The following is a 26,643-nucleotide window of genomic DNA, read 5'->3' on the forward strand; positions in this document are numbered from 1 at the left end:
GGGTTGCGATGGGTTATGGGTAGAGATGGGTTTCAGGGGTGGGCTGTTGGTGAGGGTGGGGTGGGGTGGGTTACGAGTAGGGGTGGGGATGGGAGTGAGTTCCAGGTGAAGGTAGGGGTGGGTTATGAGTGGGGTTGGGTTGCAGGTGAAGGTGGGAATGGGTATCTAGAATGGGTTTCTGGGTGGGGTGTTTCTTACTCTGTGTCAATGTGTAATGTTGCAGTGAGATGATGAGGAAGAAAACAAGTAAATAATTGAAGTCACCCATTATGATAAGTTAATCAAAACCAGATCAAGTGCCAAGAGATGTTTTCTTTAAAAAGTGAATAATCTGGAGGAGAGGAACGAAAAACCAGAGCAAGAGCACAGTACAGGGGAGAAAAAATAGAATGCTAGAAAGTGAATCTTCTTGTGTTTTCTTGTTTGGATCTACAATTGTGTTTCTGGGATCTGGTTTTGATATTGAAGGCCAAGGGATTTTTTAAATTTTTTTTTCTGAAAGTGAAGATTTAATTTTGGGAGAGGTTCTGATTTTTTTTTGGAGAATTAAATTTTTTAATTTAATGATGTGTAATTTTTTATTTTTTTTAAATTCCACGTAAGCCTCATTTATCCAGTCAGCATGCCTATTCATCACTCGCCGGAGCTCCGGGCTCAGGCGAGGACCTGCTCCAGACTTATTGCAAACGAGAGGACCTAGATTTGCAAATTTTTCGAGGAGGGACTAATTTCAGACGGCGAGACAAAGACAGGGATCAAGTAGACGATTAACCCTAATTTTTATTGACCAAGTTAGTTTTTTATTTTTAATTAAAACATTACACTTCTATGTTTTAACTAAATTTAATTTTCCTTAAAATAATTTTCTATATATTTTCAGATATCTATAAATTATTTTTTATACAGAACTTTGAATAGAAAAACTCTAGTTGTTTTTTAATTACTAAAATACCCTCAAAAATAATTGAAAACCCGAAAAAGTACAAGTTGAGTTTCCGACGACTCTTATTATGTGTCCGAAAATTTGGAGTGCGACATTTCAATTTTCTGATAATAAATCCCTAAATTTCCTCCTCCTGCCACGGCGACTCCGACGATGCTCCCCTCCAAACCTCCTCGCCGGAAAATTGTTCCGGAGAACGGCGATGACTCCGCCGATAAATTGGACCAGCTCCTCCTCTCCTCCGCCATATGCAACAACGAGGACTTAGGACCCTTCATCCGCAAGGCCTTCATCTCCGGCAAGCCAGAGTCACTCCACCACCACCTCCGCCACTTCGCTCGCTCCAAAGAGTCCGAGATCGAAGAGGTCTGCAAGGCGCACTACCAGGACTTCATCCTCGCCGTCGACGATCTCCGATCCCTCCTCTCCGACGTCGAATCCCTCAAGTCCTCCCTCTCTGACTCCAACTCCAAGCTCCAGTCCGTCGCTCGCCCTCTCCTCTCCTCCCTCGACGCCCTCGTCGAAACGCGGAATGTATCCAGGAACGTCAACCTCGCCATCGACTCGGTCGGAGAGTGCGTTCAGCTGATGGAAGATTGCTCCCGCGCCAACCGCCACCTCTCCAATGATAACTTCTACATGGCGTTGAAGTGCGTCGACGCGATCGAGAGGGAGCATCTGGACAAAACGGCGTCGTCGACTCTGAGGAGGATGCTGGAGAAGAAGATTCCGGAGATTCGATCTCACATAGAGAGGAAGGTGAACAAGGAGTTTGGGGACTGGTTGGTGGAGATCCGAGTGGTGAGTCGCAATTTGGGGCAACTTGCAATCGGTCAGGCCTCGGCGGCGAGGCAGAGAGAGGAGGATCTCAGAATCAAGCAGCGGCAAGCGGAGGAGCAGAGCAGGCTCAGCGTGAGGGACTGCATTTATGCTTTGGAGGAAGAGGATGAAGATGGAACTGCCGGTGGTGGCGGTGGGATCGGAGATGACGGGTATGGTAACGGTAACGGTGGTGGTGGAATTCTGGGGTTTGATTTGACTCCGCTGTACAGGGCTTACCATATTCACCAGACGTTAGGGTTAGAGGATCGGTTCAAGAAGTATTACTATGAGAATCGGAAGCTTCAGTTGACTTCGGATTTCCAGGTATCGTCGATGACCCCTTTTCTCGAATCACATCAAACCTTCTTCGCGCAGATTGCGGGGTTTTTCGTGGTGGAGGATCGAGTATTGAGGACTGGGGGTGGGTTGATATCGAGAATGGAAGTTGAGAATTTGTGGGAGATTGCTGTTAGCAAAATGTGTTCTGTGTTAGAGGATCAGTTTTCCAGGATGCAAACTGCTAATCATCTTTTGTTGATTAAGGACTATGTGAGTCTGTTGGGAGTGACCCTGCGGCGATTCGGGTACCCCATTGATGCATTGCTTGATGTTTTGAGCAAACACAGGGATAAGTACCATGAACTGCTATTGTCAGATTGTAGGAAGCAGATAGCTGAGGCTGTTGGTGCTGATAAGTTTGAGCAGATGTTGATGAAGAAAGAGTATGAGTATTCCATGAATGTTCTTTCTTTCCAGATTCAAACATCAGATATCATACCTGCTTTTCCTTATTTAGCACCATTTTCATCCACGGTGCCGGATTGTTGTCGCATTGTGCGGTCCTTCATTGAGGATTCTGTGAGTTTCATGTCGTATGGAGGGCAGCTTGAGTTCTATGAAGTAGTTAAGAAATATTTAGACAGGCTCTTGAGTGAGGTTCTAGATGAAGCTTTGGTGAAGCTTATTAACACATCAGTTAGTGGTGTCTCACAGGCTATGCAAATGGCAGCAAATATGGCTGTGTTGGAGCGTGCTTGTGATTTTTTCTTTCGCCATGCTGCACAGCTTTCGGGGGTTCCCTTGAGAATGGTGGAGAGAAGCAGAAGGCAGTTTCCTCTGAGAAAAGCTCGTGATGCTGCAGAAGAGATGCTCTCTGGTCTACTCAAAGCCAAAGTGGATGGATTCATGAGCTTGATTGAGAATGTAAATTGGATGAGTGATGAGCCTCCTCAGAGTGGAAATGAATATGTGAATGAGGTTATAATTTATTTGGAAATTTTGGTTTCAACAGCTCAACAGATATTGCCATCTCAAGTACTTAAAAGAGCTCTACAAGAAGTTCTTTCTCATATATCGCAGAAGATTGTGGAGACTTTGGTTAGTGATTCTGTTAAGAGGTTCAATTTCAGTGCTGTTACTGGAATCGATACAGATATCCGGCTCTTAGAATCATTTGCTGATAATCAGGGTGCCCTTTTCTCGGATGGGGATGTTGATCAATTGAAAACAGCCCTTGTCGAGTCAAGGCAATTAGTTAATTTGCTATCAAGCAATCATCCAGAGAACTTCCTGAATCCAGTGATTAGGGAGAGAAGTTACAATGCCTTGGACCATAAGAAAGTGGTAATTGTTTCCGAAAAATTGAGGGATCCTTCTGAACGACTCTTTGGAACCTTTGGTAGTCGTGGGGCCAGACAGAATCCCAAAAAGAAATCACTGGATACATTGATAAAAAGACTTAGGGATGTTAGCTAATTAAGCTGTTAGCTGTATGTAAGGTACTTCTGTCTTGTTTTTTTCTTTAGTTTCATTTTGCCTCTGATTTATTTTATTTCTAGTCCTTGATGAAATTATTTTGTTCAGTCCAGCCCATCACTGTGTTCCAATTACATTTTGAGATTTTCCAATATTTGTTTGAAATGTATATTTCATATGTTCATTTTTTTGTTGTAATAATGCATGCTTTATGAGGTGACTGTTTATTAAACTTTCGCTAGATTGATGTCTAGAACTCCTTCTTACTGAGCTTTGATTCTTTTTTTATATGTCATAAATTATTGCTCTGATATGTATCTTTGTTAATCAACCTTGTGCTGTACCACATTGTTTGGCTGTAAACCTGTTAAGAAAAATGAAATTTATCATATTCTAAACTATTGCTTCTTCACATTTAGCCAATAGTCAATGAGGGTTGAGGTTACTGAAGAGACATAGATCCACGCTTTGGTCTTTCAGAGACCATGTTTTGTTGCCTCAGCCGTTAGGTTGGGAAATTGGAATGAGGTGACTGTATCAGTATGGTATGATCCTGCCTTTTATATGAAAATAATCTTACAATATATAGAAGACAACGATTAAGAAAAGAAATAGTGTGGAATGGAATCAGAATAGGTCTATTGTCTATAGATTGTTTAAAATAGGGTTGAATTGAGAATATAATAGAATGTAATCAGTCAAATTTCAGAATTAAACTAGGTTAGATAGTCTGGCTCAGCTCATGGGATTTGGATGGTGAATTGAAGATAATCCAGTCGTTTTCCACATCTTGCTTATATGGTCTTGAGGAGATATTGTCCCACCTGCTGGTACTATGTTAGATTACTTGTTGGCATCCGTCTAGGCATCCATGTAAACAGACGGTAGCATTTACTTCAAGATTAAAGGTAAATGAAACTCTTCTTATTCTTCTTATGGATTGGAATGAAAGTTCCTTCAAGTTAAGGAGTTGATTGGGAACACATGATTTTGTGAAGGAGTCGACTCCAGTCATAAATATTTGAGTAGATAATTTGTGTTTGTTACAACTTAGAAGAAACCCCACCAGCCTTTAGCCCATTCTTTCAAGTTCAATGAATTTCTAGCTCTTCGAAGATAATGTATTTTATGATTAAATATTGGAACCAAGTTTAATTGAGGGAGCATCAACTCTTACATATTTTTTCTCCCTTTTGAAGGATGTTCTCATCTGTTTGCAAAATAATAGTTGTTCCTCCTAACAAATGATTTTTTGATGGATTGAACTTGTATTCTCACCTTTGTTGGGATCTAGCCTTCTTAACACTAGATCAACACATTATTGATATAATGATATGACATTTTCAAATGGTGGAAATACAATTCATTTTTATTTTTTTTTGATAATTGGCTGTAAATGACTAAGATTTCATGATATCACTTGGCTAAAGTTCACCTTTTAATGAACATGGACCGCTACTGACAGATAATAACTTCTATTACCTCTCTTGCATGTCATATCTTCTTAATGAACATGGACCCCTAATCACAAAGACATCTCACCAACATAAGTTATTTTATGGCAAATTGAAACCAATTTTTTCTTTTGGTTACAAGATTGAAACCAAATTTAATTGAGTGACTTTCAATCCAAAAATTAAGTAAATGTTTTAAAAATTAAGTTCGCCTCTTAATACAAAATTTTCTTCTTATTTACTTCTAGTGGATAATAAGGATAAAGATTAAATTATTTCATTAACAATTGTTAAAATCACATAAACGTAAATGAAATACAAACCATACATGTTGTGACAAAAAAATTACTATACCAGCATGTAAAAAAATATATGCATCATATGCTAAGGATCATCCTTTTGCAGTTTTAATGTGTGATATTGTTCTCGGAGTCTCTGTTCATGGTAGCATAAGTTTTCCCTATATACCTGGAGAATTCAATTTGGTTGCTGATTGGCTTGCCAGTGCCGCGCTTCAGTTCCCGCTTAGAATGCATATTTTGTCTTCCATGTTCTCCCTCACCTTCTAAGCCAGGTGCTTAGTGTTTTTTTTGGGCTTCGCTGCTCCATGTAAAAAAAAAGTGTTAATATTAAGTTTAACAAAAAATAATAAATACTTAATTAGAAATATATTACATAAATAGCTATGAAGCTTATAAAAAAATAGAGGTATGATTCATTTAGTCCCCACTTCATTTCCACGTTTATTTTTTTTATCTATTTCTCATCTCTTGCAATTATATCACTCATCACATATTTTACTTTCTCATTTTTTTTCTTCTTATCTCTTTCTTCAGCGTCCTTATTTCCACTTGAATGAAACTTTTTTTTTCATATAATTACACTTGATTGAAACTTAATTCTTACATATATCCAATTAATTTATATTTTTTTTGGGTATATGAGAGAATCCAATATTTGCTTTTTGCCCCCTAGACAAATCCTTTTTTCTAGCACAAATGTCATCTAAGCTTTGCCACGCGCTACTCGAGTTACCCGCATTATTATTAGAATATTCTCAGTATATATATAGTGAGTAGGGACAAAAACTAGCACCTCCAACTTAATTTGCAATTGAAGTCAATTTGCTTGTACATATTTATGACACATGTTCCTCATTTACTTTTGACTTCACTTTCAATCACAGAAAAAATTGGCCTAAGTAGTGTTGAGATTAGTGTTTACTTGCATCCATCATCAGCAATCAAACAAAAGTGATGATGATGGTGATGGTGAGATCTTCAATCATCATATTGGTGGTTTCCATTTTGATATGTGTGACAGTTGCTGCAGTTGCAGAGAAACAAGAGAACAAGTTGTTGACGGTGTACGAGGTTCTTGAGTCTTATGATTTTCCGGTGGGGCTTCTTCCAAAAGGTGCGACGGGGTACGAGCTAGATGAAAGGAGTGGGAAGTTCACGGTGTATTTTGAGGGAACCTGCATCTTCGGGATCAAGTCTTACGATCTCAGGTACAAGTCCATGATCAAGGGAGTGATCTCCAGAGGGAAGCTTGCGAAGCTGAGGGGAATCAGCGTGAAGATTGAGCTGGTTTGGCTCAGAATCACCGAGGTTACCCGCGACGGCGATGACATCCATTTCTATGTTGGTGTTGCTTCAGCTGATTTTGGTGTTGATAGCTTTCTGGAAAGCCCTCAGTGTGGATGTGGATTCAATTGCAATGGTTTCCGTAGAAATGGTAGTCTTTCTTCTGTTTAGTTACAGATCTTTCATTGTTGTGTTTTTGGGGTCTTTAATCATCAATTTCATGGATCAAGGGTATGTATGGTGTTTGGCTGCAACCTTGAATTGAGACATTTTTTCTATTGGACGGATGTTATCGTAGAACATTTTAATATTCTTCCCACAAATGTCTTTACCGGGATTTGAACTAGTGATGTCATTCTTATAGGTCTAACTTGTTCATCACTAGGCCAATTGCAAATCAATGTAACTACCATTGCTCTATTCTCTTTCACACATAAACCATCTTATAGATTGACTTAAGTAAGCAGTTTAGTTAATCAAGTGTTTATGGCTCATATAAACGCTCCTTCATAAACTAAAAAATTCATTGATAGTAGATATAAATGTTTATTCACAAACAAATTTAAACAACTTATAATATAAGTTAGAAATAACAGTAAGTCATAAACTATTTGCAAAACTCATCCAAACACTTTCATAGGCGTTCTTAGACTTATCAAGTTTCACTATTTATATTTTTAACCCAAAATGGTTTTTTAAGAAGAACATCATAGTCAGACAACAATGCTTTGAACATCAGCAAGGATGAAGCAAAAATTTATCATAAGGTTGCTGAATGCTTGTTTTGATTTCCCGACACAAGTGTCAAGCCCGATAATTTGTCTTGTTATTGACGAATAATTATTCTTTCACACATCATTTTTGAGGTGGAAAGAGGTGAAGGAGAGAGATAAGAAGTAAAACCATTTACCAAAAAAAAGTAGTTTAAAAACAATTTATCAATATGGAGCAAAATCCACCGCTCCAATGCCATTTCTAATCTCATGACAAAACTATTTTAGGAGGGACATAGAACCCATGCACGAAAACAATGAAATTGTGTTGCATATCTTAATTGAACCCAATTCAGGAGTTCTGATAAGGACCCAAATTTCCAACAGACACGTAATAAAGTACTAAAACGAAATTAATAGCTATTTTTTATTACTATTTATGCGTGTTACAAATCAAATTTAGTTATGATAAAATTAGAATCATGGAGCTAATGTCAAATAATAGGAGGATTTTGTACTCTATCAATAACCCCCAGTCGAAATGCAGGGGTTTCTTCATGTGATTATTACTAGAACCAGTACTAATAGGTTCTCAAATATGGATCATTCTTATAACTTGAATACAAAGGAAGATCAAGAGCTCTCTCAGCAACTCTACGGTCTGCATGAATCTTAGCTATCAAGCTTTCAAGGGAAGGAAAATTGGCCTGTTATGAAGAGTGCCCAATTTTAGCGAAACTCAAGAAAATGGAGAAGAAAACTTGGAGGAGAAATATTTATTCAGCTGTACCTCAGGACGGATGTAACCAACTATAACAAGCCGCAGTTCTTCCCCGTAGAAATCCTCACTGAAATCATGGAGTAACCATGGTTCCTATATTGAAAAAACACAGATCATATGAAAATTCTGAGGCAAATAGTAATAGCTAGAGGTTTCTAATAAAAAAACTTACTATAGTTTTTTCTTTGTTGTTGAAATATGGATTCCAACCAATGCTCATAACCATTTTAAAAATACCTCTCCCAGGTAATCCAGCCCAACCAAAATAAACTCCTGCAGGATGCTCCACAAGGAGATCTGAATAGCCTTTTGCTGATAAATTAGCTGGAAGAAAATAATGCAACAAATTCAGTTGGTATAATCAAAGGCCGGAAATTATTTTGAGATAGTATAATCCAAATATATTCAGTGAAATACAAGTTACAAACATCACAAGCAACCACAAATACTCGTACCTACCACCTATTTTTCGCTTATCTACTTTTCAGCTTCATGTCATATTACACAATTAATAAGTGGAAACATACCTGTAGGGATTCCGAGGACCTTTGAGCCACGACCAAATCCCTTGATGACAGGACCACTAATATGCCAAGGATCTATGGGCAAAGTTCCCTCAACCCCTACAATAGTTCAGAATACTAGCTCAAATGTAAATGGCATACTGATAAAAGAAACACAATATGCACAGAAGGTACTATCTTAAGGCATTAGAGGTTTACAATCTTCAAATGGAGGTAGACCCCACTTTTCAAGTTGCAAATCAAGCAGGGAATTGATCACCTCATCTGCTGCAGTATAGAGATGTGACTGTTTTGGAAGAGATGGTACAGCAACCACTTCCATTCCAGCAGCCTTACCTGCAGTAACACCTGGTCTAAAGAAGCCATGTACACATGTTTTTAGAAAGAAGATACAGAGGAAAGGCAGCAGTCAGGTATAAAGAAAAATGGCTAGGATAAAAATCAGCATGTCTATATAAAAACCTAGAAGAAAATAAGAAAGCAGTCTTCAGTTGAAGTAAAGTATGCTGACTAAGATAGATGCAAGGTAGGCATCACCGCAGACTGTAATCAGAGAGGGTTTAACCAAAATGTAATCAGAATTGAAAGGGGATTATTTTGACTATCATGCTAGAAGAAAAGATACAAACGACTTGAAAGTGCTATAAAAATCCTTTCAAATTATGTTAGACTTTTAACATAATTCCACAGCCCCAGTTTAAAGTATCAAAGAGAACATTCATGGGATACAGAAAAACAGTTCTTCTGCAGAAAGATGTAACAAGCCAAGGCCTAAATCAATAAGCAAGCAAGAACATGTTGCAAAAAGGAAGCTTAAATGATGATTACAAAGAGCAGATTGTAATTCAAATTGTACACATATACTCAAAAGAATATTATGTAGGAATTTCCAGGAGAGAAAAAAAAAATTATATGGATGCTCTCAAATTTTTATCACAATCCCTAAGTCCCAAATGCACCCAATCACTCTATCTCTGTCAATCGCACACCACCCTGCACCTGATTAAGCACTTATCAATTACGAGAAAAAGATTTTCACTTCACCAAAAACCAACCCCTGCTTATAAAAAAAAAAACCAAAAACTAATCCCAAGTACACAGCACGTAACTTTGTCTACCCAAGCTATCAACATAACAATCATCCTAAGCCACTAGGTGATTTATTTCAAAGACTACAAAATCCAAACAGAACCCCTTAGGGGCTGATGTTTAAAGGTTCTCCAGAACTTTTTAAATTTTTTTTCCACGAAGAGGCCAAAAGAGGGGCTATTGTTATATATTACAAATATAATTCATGAGAAATCCAGAGATAAAAAAAAAAAAATTCTGAGGTATTGCGAATATAAAAGCAAACAATAATCCAATACAAAGTGTAACAGTCAAAGAAGACTCAGTTGGCACAGGAAACCATATACAGGACAGAGTCAGAACAGGAGAGAGACACTCACATAGAGTCTTCAATGACAAGACAGCAAGAAGGTTCAATGCTTAACCTCCTAGCCGCTTCAACGAATCTGCAATAATAAAACACAATAATTTTAGAAGACAAAAGATATGACTTATACACAAGAAACACAAGAAAGTCTAAGTAACCAAGGCCAAACAATACATTTGGAATCTCACATTTCAGGGGAAGGCTTCCCTTTTCTGACTTCATCTCCACCAATTATGACAGAGAAAGAATCTTTCCATCCTGCATGGACAGGGAAAAAAATAATAAACAGTCTCATACTTACATTCATAGAGGCAAAGGAGCATAAGAAGATTAAGGTTCTCGAAAAAAATCAACCATCATGAAATGATATTTTGGCTTCAATGTTTTCCCTTGGGGAGTTTGATGCCAAAGCCATTGGAGCTCCATGACTCTTCAAATGTTTAATCAACCGATTGGCACCAGGAAGTGCTTTAATGTTGCACCATCTAAAATGAGAATCGAGCAAAAACTTTAGCGGGAAACTTCCTCAGAAGTTTGAACTATGAATTCAATTGAACGGACCAACCAAGTAAATGATTCACTATATATGTTTTTAAACAAGTAAATACTTGTATCTCCGATACGAAACATAATACACAAAGATTTCAGATCATAAACTAATTGGTACGTGACAAAATTTTCAATATATTGCCTTGATATGTTAATAAATTTCCTAAGGTAATAATGAAGATAGTAGCCGAATCTAGTGTTAACCTCCCCCTAATTAAAGGTACAGCAGGGTGTCCTCAAATAAATACTCTGAAGCGATGCTTCGCTGGAGATAGTATAACGTCACAAAATATGCTATGAAAGTGCATTCTTTAACCATGAAGAGTAGAAACCAACTTGGAAGGTTAAAACATAACATGCAAGACTTTATTGTTTGATAAGGTAGTCTCTAGCAAATGCAGCCAGAGGGCCTCAATCACCTTCTCCAAACATTCATAAAGAGTAAGCACTAAGCAGTTATTGTTAGTTCAACCATAATTGGAAGCATATAGCGGTATTCACATTCAAAATTTAATTGAAAATATATCTCTAAGCATGGTCCACATTTAAAAAGACAAAAAAAGACAATCTTCAGAAGAATGATGCAACAGATAATTACTGATCAGAGAACAAAGGCGAAATCTCAGAAATAAATTCAGTCGTCGAACAGGGAAGTCCATAATCTTCTACAACTGCAGCAGCAGCTTCAAATGGTGTCTTCCCCACAATTTTAAGAACTTCTCTTCCATCCCATTCCTTTCCATACTTTCCTAATGAGAACTTCAAAACATTGCCTACAACGCCATCTGTAATTAAATCACCCTTGCTAGTATCATTGAACTAGTAACGAAATAACGGCCAACTAGAATGAGGAAAATATAGCTACTGGATGATTATTATTATTATTCAATTGAGGGAATGAAAATACAAAAATCAAAAGCAGAGACATGATGGGTTGACGGATAACAGGACAACAGACCTGTGTTGAGCAGTGTGCCATCTAAATCAAGGATAACACAACTAATCCACTTCCTAAAAGGCTTTGCAATCGACATATTGTCACTCAGACCAAAATCTGTTACATAAATAAATAATGAAATAAATTCAGACAATTGTTCAAACTAAACAAAGAAGCACTCTACACAGAATAATTGCTCATTGGAAATAAATGAAGGTTCAGAAACCACAAGAATACAACAGAGAGCTTTCGGCACAAGAAGTGAAGGGTGAAGCATCTGGAAATTATGCCAACATAAAGATTGTAAATTGGCGACCTTCAAAGAAATTCCTTCATGTTCTGCAGAAAGCAATACGACAGCCACACAAACTGATAAAACCGTCCATAATCAGATAAATTTAAAATTTCCTCCTTTATGTGTTTGTGTGTATTTGACAAAATACAAAATATGGCTTTTTGATTATGTGCATAGTACTCAAGCATCTGCATATAAGTTCCACAACATGGTAGCAGCAAAGAATTGAGTAACAAAAAATTTACATTACAATGCAATAAGTTCCACATATCAAGTAAATTCAGGTTTGAAAACCACTTAATTACCAAGTAAGTTGAATCAGGGAGAAAGTGAGGAAGCCAGGAAGATTTTTCAATAACGATGTGTAAGGGCTTAGGATTTGTCGAGGAACAGTGCAAGGCAAGCAGAGGAGTTTGAGGATTAGGGTTCATATTTGGTGGAACATTTGGGATTTTGGGTATGAAGCGCGCTGGTGAAGCTGGGAGAAAGTGATAAGGGAAGTATAAACTTATGCTTTGTTTGGAAAGGAGAAGAAAATGCGAGGAATGAAAATGACATAAATGAAAATGAAGGGAAAATGAGTATTATATGAAGTTATTTCAAAAAAGAAGAAGAAGAGTATTATATGAAGTTACTTTGTTGTCATCATATGTAAAATACTCTAAGAAATTAATTTTAGGGTAAATAACAATTTTGGTCCCTATAAATGTAAGTGGTTTAATTTATGCCCAAATCAGTTTTTTTTTTGCTTAATCCTCAAATTAGTCATTGTATTTATCTCGCCGTCTGAACTAGGTCCCTCACCGGAATTCTTTTAGCAACAATTCTGCTTTACAACCTATTTTACCAATAAGGCTTCTTTATTTTCTAGAGCTAAAAATCCCTTCTAGGAATTGTTTATTAATTTTTCCTCATAATACCTCTCTTTTTTATTGATTTTTCTGGTTTATCTAATTGTTCTCGAAGACTGAAGGAGGACACATTAAATGTGATGATGAATACTTAGAGCCCGTTTGGTGGTCAGGATATGATAGGATATGACAGGATAGTAATCATATCTTGTTGTTATCTTTTGTTTGTTGCGCCAGCAGGATAGGATAACATTATCCCGTCTCCTATCTTATCATGTCCATCATGTCTAAAAGTTATCATGAGGGGGGAGCTAGGATAGAACAAAATAGAATACCAGTTATATATTTTCTTTCAGTATCCTAACTTCAAATTAATTTATTTTAATATTATATAATTTATAATAATATTAATTAATAAATATTAAATATTAATTTAACTAAAATAAAAATAATAATAATAATTATTCATAAATAGTAAAATAGATTACTCACTTACAAATATTGATTTATTAATATTAATACACTAATTTATTATTTTCATCTCCTATTATTTAAAAATTATTTATCTACTTATATAATAATTTAAATATATTAATTTTAAAATAATAATATTATTAATTTAGTTAATTTTTCTTATTTATCGCGTGTCAGTTGTCACAATTAAGTGAAAACCAATTGGATACAAATATTAATTTTTTAATAGTAATAGACTAATTTTCTATTTTCATCTCCTATTATAATTTAAATATAAAGTACTTTTGAAATAATAATATTCTTAATTTAGTTAACTTTTATTGTTAATTATCACGTCTCACAACTAAGTGAAAACCAACTGGTTAATTGCATAATTTTATTAAAATATAGACTATCTTCAAAATAATAAAATAGGCTAATTAATAAAAGTTAAATTAATTTTAGTTATTTTAAAATAGACTCATTAATGAAAATGTATAAAAAATTAAATTTAATAATGATCAATTTTTAAATGTATTTTTTATTTAAATATAAATTTGATACATTTTTTCTTATCATATCTTGTCCTTATCATGTGCACCTCAAACACAAGATAAGATAAAAGTCTATCCTGCTCTTATCATATCCTGTTGTTATCCTGTTCACATATCATATTCCATCATATTCTATCATTACCACCAAACAGGTCCTTAGTGTTTTGATGATTAATTTGTAGGTAGTTAATGGTAATTATAGGCTAATAGCAACTAAACAAAAAGTGGTTTGTTTACTTGTCATACAATCGTAGTCAAGCTTCGCTTGAGACTGAAGGGGGACTCATTAAATGTGATGATGGATTTAGTTGTTGAAATTTTAGCCTTTGCTGGTTGCAAGTTGTCTGCTTTGTCTCCTTAGCTGTGATTAATATATTCTTTTGCTTTTTAAATAAAACTTGTTATGGATGCAGTTTGTTGCAAGGTGGTCTTAAGAAAGTGGGTTAATTAAATGCATATTGATGATATTTCTAGTTTTATGAAGGGATTTTTTTTAAAGGGGAAAAAAGGGTATCTCTACATGCATGGTTGCCCTTAAAATCGTATTGACGATTAATTTGTAGGTAGTTTATGATAATAGGCTAATAGCAGCTAAACAAAAAGTGGTTTATTTACTTGTCAAGTATAATCATTGTCAAGCTTGGCCTGAGGCTGAAACAGAATACGCACTGGAACACTTCTACCCTTGTATTAGCTTCAATCGTATGACTAGTTTTAGTTTATAACCCTTATTTGTCACTCTACATTTTTCATATCATTAATATAAAACATTTTAAATATCTGCTTTAATTTTTCATTAGTCTATAGAAGAAGAGAGGTCAAGCAGAATACATAACCACCAATCATTCTCAATGAACACCTAGCAAAATTTTAATTATGAAATACTCTTGATAATGAATTTTTTTAATCACTATTGATATGATGAGACAAGAAAAGAAATGAAAAAAATGAATCTTTACAAATCATTTTCAGCCACATCTAGAAAGATATAAAAATAGAAGAGCGATAAATAAAAAGTATGATAGGATATAAATAAAGAAGAGAGTCGTTAAAAAAAAGAGAAATGTCAAAAGAAAGTGTGTAGAAATAGAGTGGGAAAATAAATTTTAATGCATATATATTAGCATTTTTTCCATATGGATAATAATATTGGATTAATATTGTTCAACAGAAGTTTCTGCTATGCGGTTGACTTTCTGCTATGCTTTCCCTGCCTTTCATGCTTGCGGAGTTCTGGACGTTGGGGACCTGTTTTCTTCTGTTATAGGTAGCGCTTTGTCATGCTTGGTTTCATGGTCTTTCTACCAACGTACAGATTCTGCAAGTGCCCGAGAAAATAAGGATGTTTGTTTGGTTGATTCTCCATAATTCTTAAAGTTTAATATTGTGAAGGCCTTAGAAATTTACATATCTATTGATTATAATATATAAAATTAATGGTTAATATTATGCATTAATATCATTTAGGAGTTATGTAGAAGCTCAAAAGTTAGAAATATTAAAGATTGAATTTAAATCAAATTTTAAAGTGCTTAATTATGACACAATTCAACATTTAAATTCATGAGGTAAAAACTTTTCCACTTTTACAAGTCCATTTACATGTGTTTACTATTATATATAATTCATAAAATTAAAATATATTCCTAACGTGGTACTTCCTTTTATTTGTGAATTAAAAAAATAAAATTGAACAATAAATTAATCTCAAATTTTAATTTAAAATTAAAAATATAGATTAAACTGTTTCTGAAATTCATCTAAAATATATATATTGGCTACACATCATTATCATAAACATAAATAAGTTTTCTTTGTTTTACTAAAAAAAAAGGGGTGGTTACATATTATGAATAAATGTCATTAAGTAGTTATATAGGAGTTGAGAAGTTTATAACTTTCAAGATTGTATTTAAATCTCACATGAAAGTATCAAATCATGACACCAAATTTAAGATTAAGTTCAAGGGGCAAAAGTTATTTCACTTCCACAACTTCATTTTCATTTGCTTACTATATAAATGAGCATAACTTGCAAATATTTTCATTTATAAGATTCGAACTCAATACTTGCTCTAGAGGGAATTGATGGCTGTATGTTGCGGATAGCGTATCAATGAGTATGTATCACTTAACTACGGGTCATAAATGTTTTTTTACCATGTATATCTTTTTAACTCTGTAGATTTCTTTATAGGAGATCAATCATGATCGTTCGTTATTTTTCATCTTTGTCGTTCTTTATAACCTTTTAAGAGTTCTATAAAAAACGTTTAAGATTTAAATAGAAATTTGTAACCTTCAAGAATGAATTTAAATCTCACTTCAAAGTGTATACTCATAAAAAAATAAAGAATTAAATTCATAAGACTAAATACTTTTCACATCCATAACTCCATATAACATGTGCAATATTTACACACATTTCAAAAAACAAAACAGGAGTTCCATATTAAGCATTAATATCATTTAATAATCATAGACCAAATAAAAAAATCATATTTTTATGAGTGTAAAATAAAAAAAGAAAAATGATCCAATAAAAAGTAAACAATGTCATTTTAATATTAAAAAAAAATTCTTAGAATCAATGTCTGTTTTGCAACATAGAAACTTATTATGTAACGTAAAGATGAGTGCATTTAAAACAAAGATTATATGAAAACAACACTATTTATAATGCAATAGTTTTTTTACACTATCATTTATAATGTTGTGGATTTAAAACTTACTAAGGAGCAAATAAAATTTTTTGCATTTGCAAAAATAACAACTTTATTGCAGAGCAACAACAGGTCATTAGACAACTTCCCATAAATGACTCAAATTGATAGACCTTCAATACCAACTTTTTAAAATAAGCTTATTATGGATGAATTATGTTATGATATACAAGATCTAACAACATAGCATGTACACCTTCTATATACATGACACCAAAATAATTTTTTTTATGACATGATCATGTTAGCAATTAATTATGATAAACATGTATAACCTTTTTCTATGATTCTGGAGGAACAGAGAGAACTTTTATTTGGAGAGCATTAACAACAATTATAAGATCAAAGGACGAAGAACTCATTACTCACAAGCATTATTTTGAAGTTGTAGACTAAACACTCAGAGATATTATAATATTTACTAATAAGCACAATTTCAACCACCCTTTTGGAGGAGAAGTTGTTGTTGTGGAATGACAAGAACAACTGAAAGTTTCAACCTACATGAAAATATTGTATCATAAATTTCACGAAAATATTAATTCAAAACAAAAGGATGGACGCATATTGTATCAAAATGGACCTTCACCACATCTGGAGGATGTCGAGCACATGTCGAGGAGGAAGCTCCCTGGAGGTTGGGCGCATATGAGGTATTTGTTGTCACCAAAGATGAACAAAATGCAGTAGCACGTCACAACAAAAAACTGAATGAAGCGACAAGCTGGTGACGAAACATATTATTTGGATCCGCCTAAATGGTGTAGAAAAAAGACGTGAAGATACCTACACTACCAACATCAGCCAAGGTAAAAAAAAAACAGATAAAATCCTGCATATAGGTAATACAATCCAATATATAAATATATATATTACCAAGGCAACACACAAATAACAAGAGTTGTAAAACAAGACAAGTTAAAAGTGTGTGTTGTGTTGTCTCAGGGGAGGGAGACAAGACACCACAAACACACTAAATCCATTATCATGCTACGACCAAACAAAAAAAACACATTTAAAAAACAATATATTAATACAAAAATATATTTTAGAAAATACGCAAAAATCATAAAAACACACAAAATAAATTAAAATGAATATCCCCCGTGCGAGAAGTACTAGTTGAGAGATAAAAAAAAGAGAGATAATTGATAGATATCATGTGTGATGTGCTAAGAAAGGAGGAAAGAGTTAGGAAGAATAAGAAATTGAAAACTTCTTTTTTGGATATCTATAAGAGCCGGTGCTACTAAAATCATAAAATCCGTAATACTGCTAAAAGAATCACACTCTCATTTACTACTTTTTTCTCCATCTTATGCATGCCTCCTATGCCTGAATCAAAAGTCAAGGCCGCCTCTAGATGGTGTCTTTGGTGAGTCACTTTAAAAGTGAACCACCATGGTGCACTTCAATAATTTAATTGAAATGACAAAAATACCATCAGTTCTTTATTTTTTTCCCATCCTTGTCCCTCCTTTCCCAGTCTGTAGCAGAGCCACACCCACACCCACCTTTCCAACTCCTTCATGGTGAAGAAGAAGACAGTCTTGTAAGCAAAACCAGCAAATAAAAATCCACACAGCCACCACCAACTCTGGCCGGCCACCACCACCGCCGCACAACGGGTTAGATCTCCTCTTTTTCTAGACCACCATGCATGTCTTTCTCCTCCACCAATCTGGCCCTTTCTCCTCTCTAACACCCTCTGTTAATAGGGTACTTCTCTTTTTCCTTAATATTTATGCAGAAATTAATAGATCAGAAAAAACCAATTCTTGGTCGGATTCATCCGCCACCGCGCCATCTCCGCCGTCTCTAACGTCGGCGTAGTCAAAATTCTTATCTCTGACCCCTCCCTCCCCGAAAACATCACCATCCTGGGAATCACCGTCGATCCCCGCAGCAACCGTGTCCTAGCCGCCCTTGAGCCGGTCCCTCCGTTCAACGTCCTCTGCTCCCGTCGCCGTCTCTTCCTCTCCCACCTCCACTCCGAACTAAAACGCACTATCGCTGAAACGATCTTTTATTGTTCATCTGCACTGCAAAAAAGGAGGAACTCCTTGAACTGTTGAAGGAATTTGGAAATATCATATCTGAAAGTTTTTGTGTTTAAGAATCTATGACGGAGGACATCTGGTCCCGTTGTACGGTGGTGGTTGTGCTCGGTCGGAGGTGAGGGGAGAGGGGCAGATGAGAGCTGTTGAGAATGGTGGCAGATTGAAATGGGGTAAAGGACATTTTAGTAAATTTAAGATTCAACCAAAATTAATCTCAGCCATTTAATTTTAAACTATTATATCCGATGGTTGTCCTTTAACTGAACCACCGTGGGACAGCTCTTGACTGTACCACCGAAGCCAACACCCCGTTGATGTTGAAACTTGAAAGTTTTGCTTTTACTTAGCTTCTTGATATTCTTCACATTTCCATCCCTATGGTATTCATTTTCAAATCCCACAAGCATGGTCGCTCCTTGTGGGCTTTGTCAGTCAAGTGTCAACATCTCTAGAAACCTGAGGTGTTTCTACTTATGATTAATTTATTACCAAATGGGCTGACGAATCTCCCTCTAAGCTTGCTTTTTGTGCAAACATGACATGATTCTCTATGATTGTTCAAATAAAAATCATTTTCAGTGGATTTCTATAAGAAGAAACTCTCAGGTGATATTTGATAAGCTTTTAAAGAGATGACAAGTGGCATATAATAATATGAAATTTTTGCACCACTAGTTATGACTTGTGAGTCATTAATTAATTTCTAATTACTATATTGAATGGTGTCCGTCTATTGACCTCCAAATGTTGGCTGTAGGGGATACACTTGCCGAAAGATACCAGAAATTTTGCTAAAAGTGTGCTTGGACATCATAGTGCGCATTTTAATTTCAAGTTGAACCAAGAATCTGAATACCAGATTTCCCATGATGTTCTTTTTTTATATTTATTTCCCAAATGGAGTTAAAAACAAAGTAGTACTAGTTCAAACATTTACGATTGTTTGGGCAACAAGATCAGCTCTGAGCACCAGTGATGCATGGAATCCCACCACAATATTATAATCAGGTTTGTTAATTTCTTGGACAACTTCAAGGAAAGATTATCACAACACAATACGCCACTGCCTACAAGACATGCCTGTCTTTGACATATGCGACTATCAAATTCTTTTATGCTGATTTTATTCTTTTTAATTATTTGTATCGGCCAAATAATCATCAAATTGAAAATGACCAAATCTCCCTCTGTTCACTTCATCTAAACTTACTTGCCACGCACGCTTGGTCTTTCATTAGAAAATTTAAAGACCATCATTCATTTGATATTGGTTGACAGCAAAACTATAGTTGTTTTCCTACTTGCATTCGAACTCTCGCCATGAGTTGGTTCCATGATACATAATAACTTTTTAGGATTAATACCTCCATATGCATATTCATCTCGATCTCATAGCTCTTAATTTTATTTTTTCTTTAATAATTATTTATTTGTGTTCTCAGTTCTCACCATGATCTGAGATTCTCATATCTAAGATTTATGCAGCCATCTCATCGCTAAAGAGAAAAACTATTTCATTAAGGCTTAGCTCTAGACTTTATAAATGAGATTAGTCTTGATCTTACGTCTATTACATCGTGATCCTTATAATTATTATATATGCCTCAAATCCGATCCGGTCTAAACACAGATGGCTCACTAAAACATGTAGGGTCTCGTCCCATACCCTATAAGTTCTCTTGATTAGGGCGCCAACTTAGGGCATAACCCCATATTCAATCCAATCTTTTCAAGGAACTTTTCCCTCAATCATACACTACTCCTTGCACCAATATTTTTAAGGGTAAAATGTAGAAGGTAAATCTATGGCGGGATAATCCACCCTTTTATGTTGCTCAAGCTTTGATGGTAGACATTTTAGTTTCTAATTAGTGAAATTGGCGTACTTTCTTAAAAAAAAAATAGAAGAGAAGCGCAGAAAAAACAATAGGATGCGAAATTACAAGGGATCAAAACTAATTTTAGGAAGGAAAAAAATACTAATTGTATTCAGTAAAATTAGAAGATGTTACACCATTGATCAGCTGCCAATCCTCATTCTACTGGTTTCTAAAACTAATATGAAGAGCAAAATAATGGGAAAATAAGCATTGATCTAGTTTCATCGTCATCAAGCAGAGGACGTCACTACAGAACACATCATCACCATCATCAATATTCCATGCTCTTCATGATAAACAGAACAATCCAAGTTTCTATTATGCCATATGACTCTTTTTTTAACGAAACATTTCTTAAATTGGTTGAGATATTGATTAATTAGTTGTTGAATTTTTTGGCGAGAAGCATAGCGCGCATTTCTGCAACATCAACAACCTCCTTGGTGTTCTCTGGTTTGTAGTAACCAGTGACAGGGTCCGGCACCCATGAAACCTTGTAAGTTGAAGCACCTTTATCTTCCCCTCCCATCTTTGTCATTCCTGATCCTCTTGTTGCGCTTTGTGTTGCCGCAGCAGCAGAGTAACCGCGTCTGTTCAACAATCAATCAATCAATCGCATGTTAGTTAAATAACCAAATTGAAAATTTCACAATCATAAGATGGAGAATCGAATCAATGTAAAAGTTCAGTACCTGGTGAGAGAGGTGGAGATTCCGTCAAGGAGTAGAGCAGAGAGAGCCTTGGTGTTAGCGAAAGAGCGAGCCATTGATGATGATTGATGATTCAAATGGAGATGAAATGAAAAGCTATGGAAAGAGCTTATTTCTGTGATTGTATATGAATTTCTGAATCAGAGAAAAGAAGCTCCCCACAGCTGAAGTTGATCCAACTTTTGATGATTTTGTGTGTTGATGAGAGAAGGGGTGAGGGTGTTTATATAGGGCGGGGATATGAGTTTACTAGTCAAATTAAGTTGGATGCATGATTTATTGTTAGACCAGAATATTAGCCGCGTGCAAATATGAAATTAATTGATGTGTAAGTGTAAGTAACCTATGGTTTGGTGCCACTTGTGAGTGATTGAGTCATGACGGTTGAGTCATGAGGGAGTGAGTTGAACTTGGTCTTGCTTTTGACTAGGCCCTCTTTTCTCTATGTAAGTCAGTCACCACCCGCAACTTGGTGATTACATGCATGTGGACAACTGGACAAGGTAGTGGTCGATAAGAAGGAACTTCTAGAGAATATCGAGAACCTTCTTCCCAGCACCCTCGCTCCAAGTGGATGAGTCATGTCATGAGAGTATATGCTTGTTGTTAAGCATTAGAATGTTAATCATTGCAACTTGAAGTTAAATTCAAATTTGCCAAATCCAAATCAATTCCTCAAATATAGTAAAGTACCATTCTACTTTATACTTTGAAGATGCACCAAAAAAACCTAAACGAGTCACTCAATTGGCCCAAACCATCTTTGGGTTACATAAAATATTCTACTATTCCCTTTATTGAAGGTTTATTATTCTAGTTAATAATTTCAGCATATTATTAGTTCAAGTTCTGGAATATCTTGGGTAATTGGATGTGGCCAATTGCTAGTTATCTCTAAGTTTGGTTTAACTTATCTAAAGTAAGGTAAAATAAACATGATAATCATTGATTGATTTAACTTATTGACTTTATGAAAGTAGATAAATACTATTAATAATTATGATCCTTACTTTACTCTTAACTATATGTTTAATAAACTCTACTATCTACCCGTTATACTTGACTCTATTGGTCAATCCAAGTCATTTAGTTACTACTAAGAGAATTTTTTTTCTTTTTTTTAATACTCAACTCCATCTTTTTAGTGCAAAATAACACAAAAAACATACTTTCTAGTCACTCACTCATGAATAAATAAGATGACTTTTGTTGACTAAAAAGATCACATGACTTTTGCATTTTATGAGAGCTAAAAACAAATATATATATATATATATATATATTTTTTTTTTGACAGGAATTAAAATTAACCATTACGAATTTTACAAGGATGAAAAATATATTTTAGGCCCATAGCAGAAGAAGGCCCAGAGCCCAAACACATTTGTTGTAGGCTTTGAAGCAGCGTCGTCTCCGGCAGTGGCTTAGGGTTTCGGTCGCGGAGAAGCCGAGTTTGTTTTCCATTCACAATGACAGAAGCGAACGCGGGTCCTGAAACCCCTCAGAACAACACCATCTACATCAACAACCTTAATGAAAAGATTAAGATTGAAGGTCTATTCTTCATTCCCTGTTTCCTGTTTCTTCGAATCAACGCATGTTCTTCTTGTTTTGATAATTCAGTTTTTTGGATGCAGAGTTGAAGAAATCTTTGCACGCTGTTTTCAGTCAGTTCGGGAAGATACTTGAGGTGTTCGCTGCCAAGACGCTCAAGCACAAGGGTCAAGCTTGGGTGGTCTTTGAAGATCTCTCTTCTGCTTCCAATGCACTTAGGCAAATGCAAGGTTTCCCCTTCTATGACAAGCCCATGGTACCTACCATATACACTTGTTTTCTACTATTTATTTATTTGTTGTGTTTGGTGTAGTTTTAATTAGGAGTAACTTCACTAGGTAGAATTATGTGGTTTTGTTTGCTTCTAATATTTAATAATGCTACTTATTAGACTTGAAATCGATAACAATCGTCATCTTGGCTTAGGTTTCATGTCAGAAAATTGTTAGAAATTTAGCATAACTTATGTGCCCACATGATTAGAGAAAGAGAAGAACAGCTTTCTAGAACATTGCCTTATCTAGTAGCAACTCTATTCTCCTCAATAGATGTTAGATTATTCATTTGAAATGGACTATAAGATGATAGGAAGAAGTCGAAATGTCGAATGTCTGAACATGTCAAATGTAGCACGAAATGGCTATTGCCTTGTGTCAAGTGGCTATCGTGTTTGCTATGCAGTTACTGGTGTAAGTTCTTTTTATCAGTTAGGCTGCCGGTCCCTCACCTCTCCTCACCGAACAAAATAGCAAGATGTCTTCTTGGTTGGAACAATGGATTTTAGTTATAGAAATAGTCTAGGAGGACTCTTTTAAAGACTGATGCTAAGGACTAGCTGATCACAACGTCTTGATGTTTATCCTTAATGCTGAGGATCCATTAACTACAATTGTGATTAATTTGATAAAGAATCTTCAGCGGTTTGCCATTTTGAGCTAAGTAAACTATCAATAGGTCCCAATGGAAAAATTTCACTATAATTCTATTGAACTAGTTTATTTGTTTGTTTATGAATGGGGATTACCAACATGCATGGCTGAGGTTAATTGTTGGGCTGAAGGTGGTGATTAGGTGAAGCCCTTCCCGGAATAGGGATTCTAGGATTTGAGCTCTTAACAGAACATTGCATGTAATTATGTAAAGTTATCTTGTGATCATAATTTGGAGTCGACAATAATTGCAATTTGCAACTAACTATTGGTGGGTTCTATTGAACAAGCTGTAACCGCAAGTTCATGGATCATATCAGATTTTGGATTTATTCAGCAGAGGAAAAAAAAAAAAATAGTTTTTTGTGGTGCGCGATATGTCTTCATGATGTGGCTTTGGTAAATCAACGAATATTTTTATCTGAATGTTCTCAGGCTATGCAAGTTGTTTTTATATCATTTTCTGCTACAACCATCAATGCTATTTCTAGCTCTCTTTGTGCTGGTGGGGTTTTAATTGTCCGTAAATATGATATATTTGCTAGCATGTGATGTGATATGGTTCAATGGCCTTATTAGCTTGACATGATAGATTGCTTGGACATTTAATTCAACAAGTCCTTATTAGAAATGTTTTCATAATTTTTCTCTTTAGTCACTGCTACTGATTCAAATATGCTGTTTTTCCCCCTGTTCTATGCAGAGAATACAGTATGCAAAGGCTAAATCTGATATCATAGCAAAAGCGGATGGTACTTTTGTTCCTAGGGAAAAACGTAAGAGGCATGAGGACAAAGGTACAACACTCTGAGCTTTTTTTTAATGGATATTAAACTGTATGTTTGAACCCACATTTGAACAAAAACAAAGTAAACTAAAGCTTATTTCCTCTTCTAAATTGGGGCCCAAGGCACTAAATGCCCATTAATGACAGTAAGGGCCAATAGATTTCGTGGAATTGTCTCCCCCTTTAAACTAAATGATTTGTACTTTTTCCTTTTTTTTTTGGGTTGGAGGAGGGCCCTTTAGGGTTCAAATCGATTTCACACTTTTGTAATTGATAATATCGAAGAAGGAAAAGTTATAATAAACGTGAACTGTGACTCTCACCTACCTCTAGGCACCTAAGGCAAGTGTAGTTTTGTATTTCACCAATTTGTGTAATTTTATGTATCCCCCTGCTTGGGATAGTCTTATACAATACTTTTGAGCATCAAGGATGGATGCAACTCTTTTGCTCAAAAGCTGTGTAGTATGGACCATATAAGGTTACTTGTTTTATTTAATGCATTATGTAATCAATAAATGTGAGTCACCTTGTTTCATTTTGTTGCAGGCAACAAAAAACGGAAGGACCAAAATGATGCTAATTTAGCTGGGATGGGTCTTAATCCTGCTTATCCTGGTGCTTATGGTGCAACACCTGTAAGTTTCTTCTGCTGTTTTAATTTACATTTTTGGTCAATGATCATGTTAACAATCCATTAGTATGCTAGTCCTTTGTGTCATTTGAGTTGAGCAACTTTAGAGTTCTTTCTATTTTATAGTACTTTGTCTCTTTTTTTGCCTTTCAAACATATTTTTGATTTTCTGGTAGAAGAAGCCTTCAGGAATAGAAAACAAAGAAAATTTCTTCCAGTAAAAAAGTGAGATAGGCAGAAATTAAGGTCATACTCTATCTTGTTTCAAAGCAAATTATTCAAATACACCAAAAAGATGAACAATTTTGTTTCATGTTCTTCATGGCAACCATGTTTACTTAGTGTTTGGTAGACAGTTAAGAACATGGCATATGGATTCTATTCTATGTTTTGTATTTCTTAAAAATGGAACATAACTGGACATAAGAGTCAAAAAATGGTACACGATGGTTCCTTAAAAAGGGGTTGAATCAATGAAAACATAGTAGAACACTATTAATAACTTTTTATTGACAAAGTACCACTCATCATTCTTCTACTGCTCCTAAGGTTATGCGGCTTGAACAGTCTCCCCATTTCAGTAATCTCACTGCAATCCCTTTTCCTTCTCTCACTCCATTCATTTCTTCTCTTTAATTACTTCACACTTTTCACAACAGCACGTCATCACTCATCACCAAAGAAGAAAAGCTACAAAACTCACCAAATTTTCTTCTTTACCAAGCAGTAACCATTACAGATTATTATTACAATTTATTTATCTTATTTCTTCCTCAACTTTTTTAGTTCAAGTTTGGTAAAAGATGTATTTGAAGAGTCAAAATGCTCCGGAAACATATTGAGATAGAATCCATGTACTAACCCAACTAAACGTTAATCAGAATAAGGATATATGTAATTGAAGACATTGTTCTGTTTTGTTCATTTATGTCTTGAAAACAGAACAATACATATGGCTCTGTTCTATTCTATAATTACTGATTGCGTTTACAAGACATTATTAAATTGTATTCCATTCTGTTATGTAAGCATACCAGACACTACATTAGCTACTTCTACATTTGTTGCTTGCCCTTTCTAATATATCATCTCTCCCAGATACCTTATCCAGGTGGTTTAAAATCTATGGTACCTGAGGCTCCTGCGCCTCCCAATAATATTCTCTTCATTCAGAATCTTCCCAATGAGACAACTCCCATGATGCTGCAAATGCTCTTTCTTCAATATCCTGGATTCAAGGAAGTTAGAATGGTTGAAACAAAGCCAGGTATTGCCTTTGTGGAATATGGAGATGAGATGCAATCCACAGTGGCCATGCAGGCCCTGCAAGGTTTCAAGATAACCCCACAAAACCCTATGTTGATAACTTATGCCAAGAAATAGATAGAGGTTTCTTCAACTTATGGTACGAGAAGGGCAGGAATCATATATCTTCGACAATTTTTAATCTATCTAATGTAATGGTGTATCGTCTTTATTGGTGTTTACCCGTAGCAGCTTTGATTTGTGTAATGGTTACAGTTTAGAAAATAACTTTCACATTTTTATAAAAAAATCTGTATTTAATTCATTACTAACCGGTTCAAGTATATCCATTACAAATTATGCCCCTTTCTCTAGATTTTGCATTTGTCTTACTTGATGAAGACTGATGGATCAACTTAATTGGTTTCATCAATTTGAGATGCATGGTTCCGGTGACTTAGAATGAAAA

The 26,643-nt window shown here is 35.3% G+C and overlaps 5 protein-coding genes across 8 annotated transcripts; 3 read left to right on the forward strand and 2 right to left on the reverse strand.

The window, feature by feature from the left end:
• Nucleotides 1-1,021: 1,021 nt before the first annotated feature.
• Nucleotides 1,022-3,704, forward strand: LOC130731094 (exocyst complex component SEC15B). Its single transcript, XM_057583278.1, has one exon. It carries the CDS (start codon nt 1,097-1,099, stop codon nt 3,518-3,520), a length of 2,424 nt encoding a protein of 807 aa, XP_057439261.1. The 5' UTR covers nt 1,022-1,096; the 3' UTR covers nt 3,521-3,704.
• Nucleotides 3,705-6,059: 2,355 nt separating this feature from the next.
• Nucleotides 6,060-6,980, forward strand: LOC130732730 (uncharacterized protein At5g01610-like). Its single transcript, XM_057584722.1, has one exon. The coding sequence runs from the start codon at nt 6,231-6,233 to the stop codon at nt 6,729-6,731; it is 501 nt and encodes a 166-aa protein (XP_057440705.1). The 5' UTR covers nt 6,060-6,230; the 3' UTR covers nt 6,732-6,980.
• Nucleotides 6,981-7,676: 696 nt separating this feature from the next.
• LOC130731095 (bifunctional riboflavin kinase/FMN phosphatase-like) lies at nt 7,677-12,325 on the reverse strand. 4 transcript variants are annotated; one of them, XM_057583279.1, is made up of 12 exons: nt 12,100-12,319; nt 11,740-11,838; nt 11,521-11,616; nt 11,161-11,347; nt 10,368-10,498; nt 10,202-10,271; nt 10,027-10,092; nt 8,777-8,931; nt 8,582-8,677; nt 8,227-8,378; nt 8,064-8,147; nt 7,677-7,980 (listed from the first exon to the last, which is right to left on the reverse strand). In XM_057583279.1, exons 2-12 carry the CDS (start codon nt 11,774-11,776, stop codon nt 7,855-7,857), a joined length of 1,200 nt encoding a protein of 399 aa, XP_057439262.1. In that variant the 5' UTR covers nt 11,777-11,838; nt 12,100-12,319; the 3' UTR covers nt 7,677-7,854. The 4 variants fall into 4 exon arrangements, 3 of the variants coding, with proteins under 3 accessions (XP_057439262.1, XP_057439264.1, XP_057439263.1); XM_057583281.1 differs by having other exon boundaries at nt 11,726-11,838; XR_009016568.1 differs by having other exon boundaries at nt 7,768-7,980; nt 8,292-8,378; nt 12,100-12,325.
• Nucleotides 12,326-20,394: 8,069 nt separating this feature from the next.
• Nucleotides 20,395-21,238, reverse strand: LOC130731098 (indole-3-acetic acid-induced protein ARG2). Its single transcript, XM_057583284.1, has 2 exons — nt 21,008-21,238; nt 20,395-20,905 (listed from the first exon to the last, which is right to left on the reverse strand). The coding sequence occupies exons 1-2, from the start codon at nt 21,079-21,081 to the stop codon at nt 20,695-20,697; spliced, it is 285 nt and encodes a 94-aa protein (XP_057439267.1). The 5' UTR covers nt 21,082-21,238; the 3' UTR covers nt 20,395-20,694.
• A 1,161-nt stretch (nt 21,239-22,399) lies between these two features.
• Nucleotides 22,400-26,506, forward strand: LOC130731096 (U1 small nuclear ribonucleoprotein A). The gene is made up of 5 exons (XM_057583282.1): nt 22,400-22,579; nt 22,663-22,835; nt 24,212-24,305; nt 24,845-24,933; nt 26,028-26,506. Exons 1-5 carry the CDS (start codon nt 22,495-22,497, stop codon nt 26,310-26,312), a joined length of 726 nt encoding a protein of 241 aa, XP_057439265.1. The 5' UTR covers nt 22,400-22,494; the 3' UTR covers nt 26,313-26,506.
• The last annotated feature ends 137 nt before the right edge of the window (nt 26,507-26,643 follow it).

Source organism: Lotus japonicus, chromosome 1 (genome assembly GCF_012489685.1).
Source record: "Lotus japonicus ecotype B-129 chromosome 1, LjGifu_v1.2".
NCBI classification, from domain to species: Eukaryota; Viridiplantae; Streptophyta; class Magnoliopsida; order Fabales; family Fabaceae; genus Lotus; species Lotus japonicus.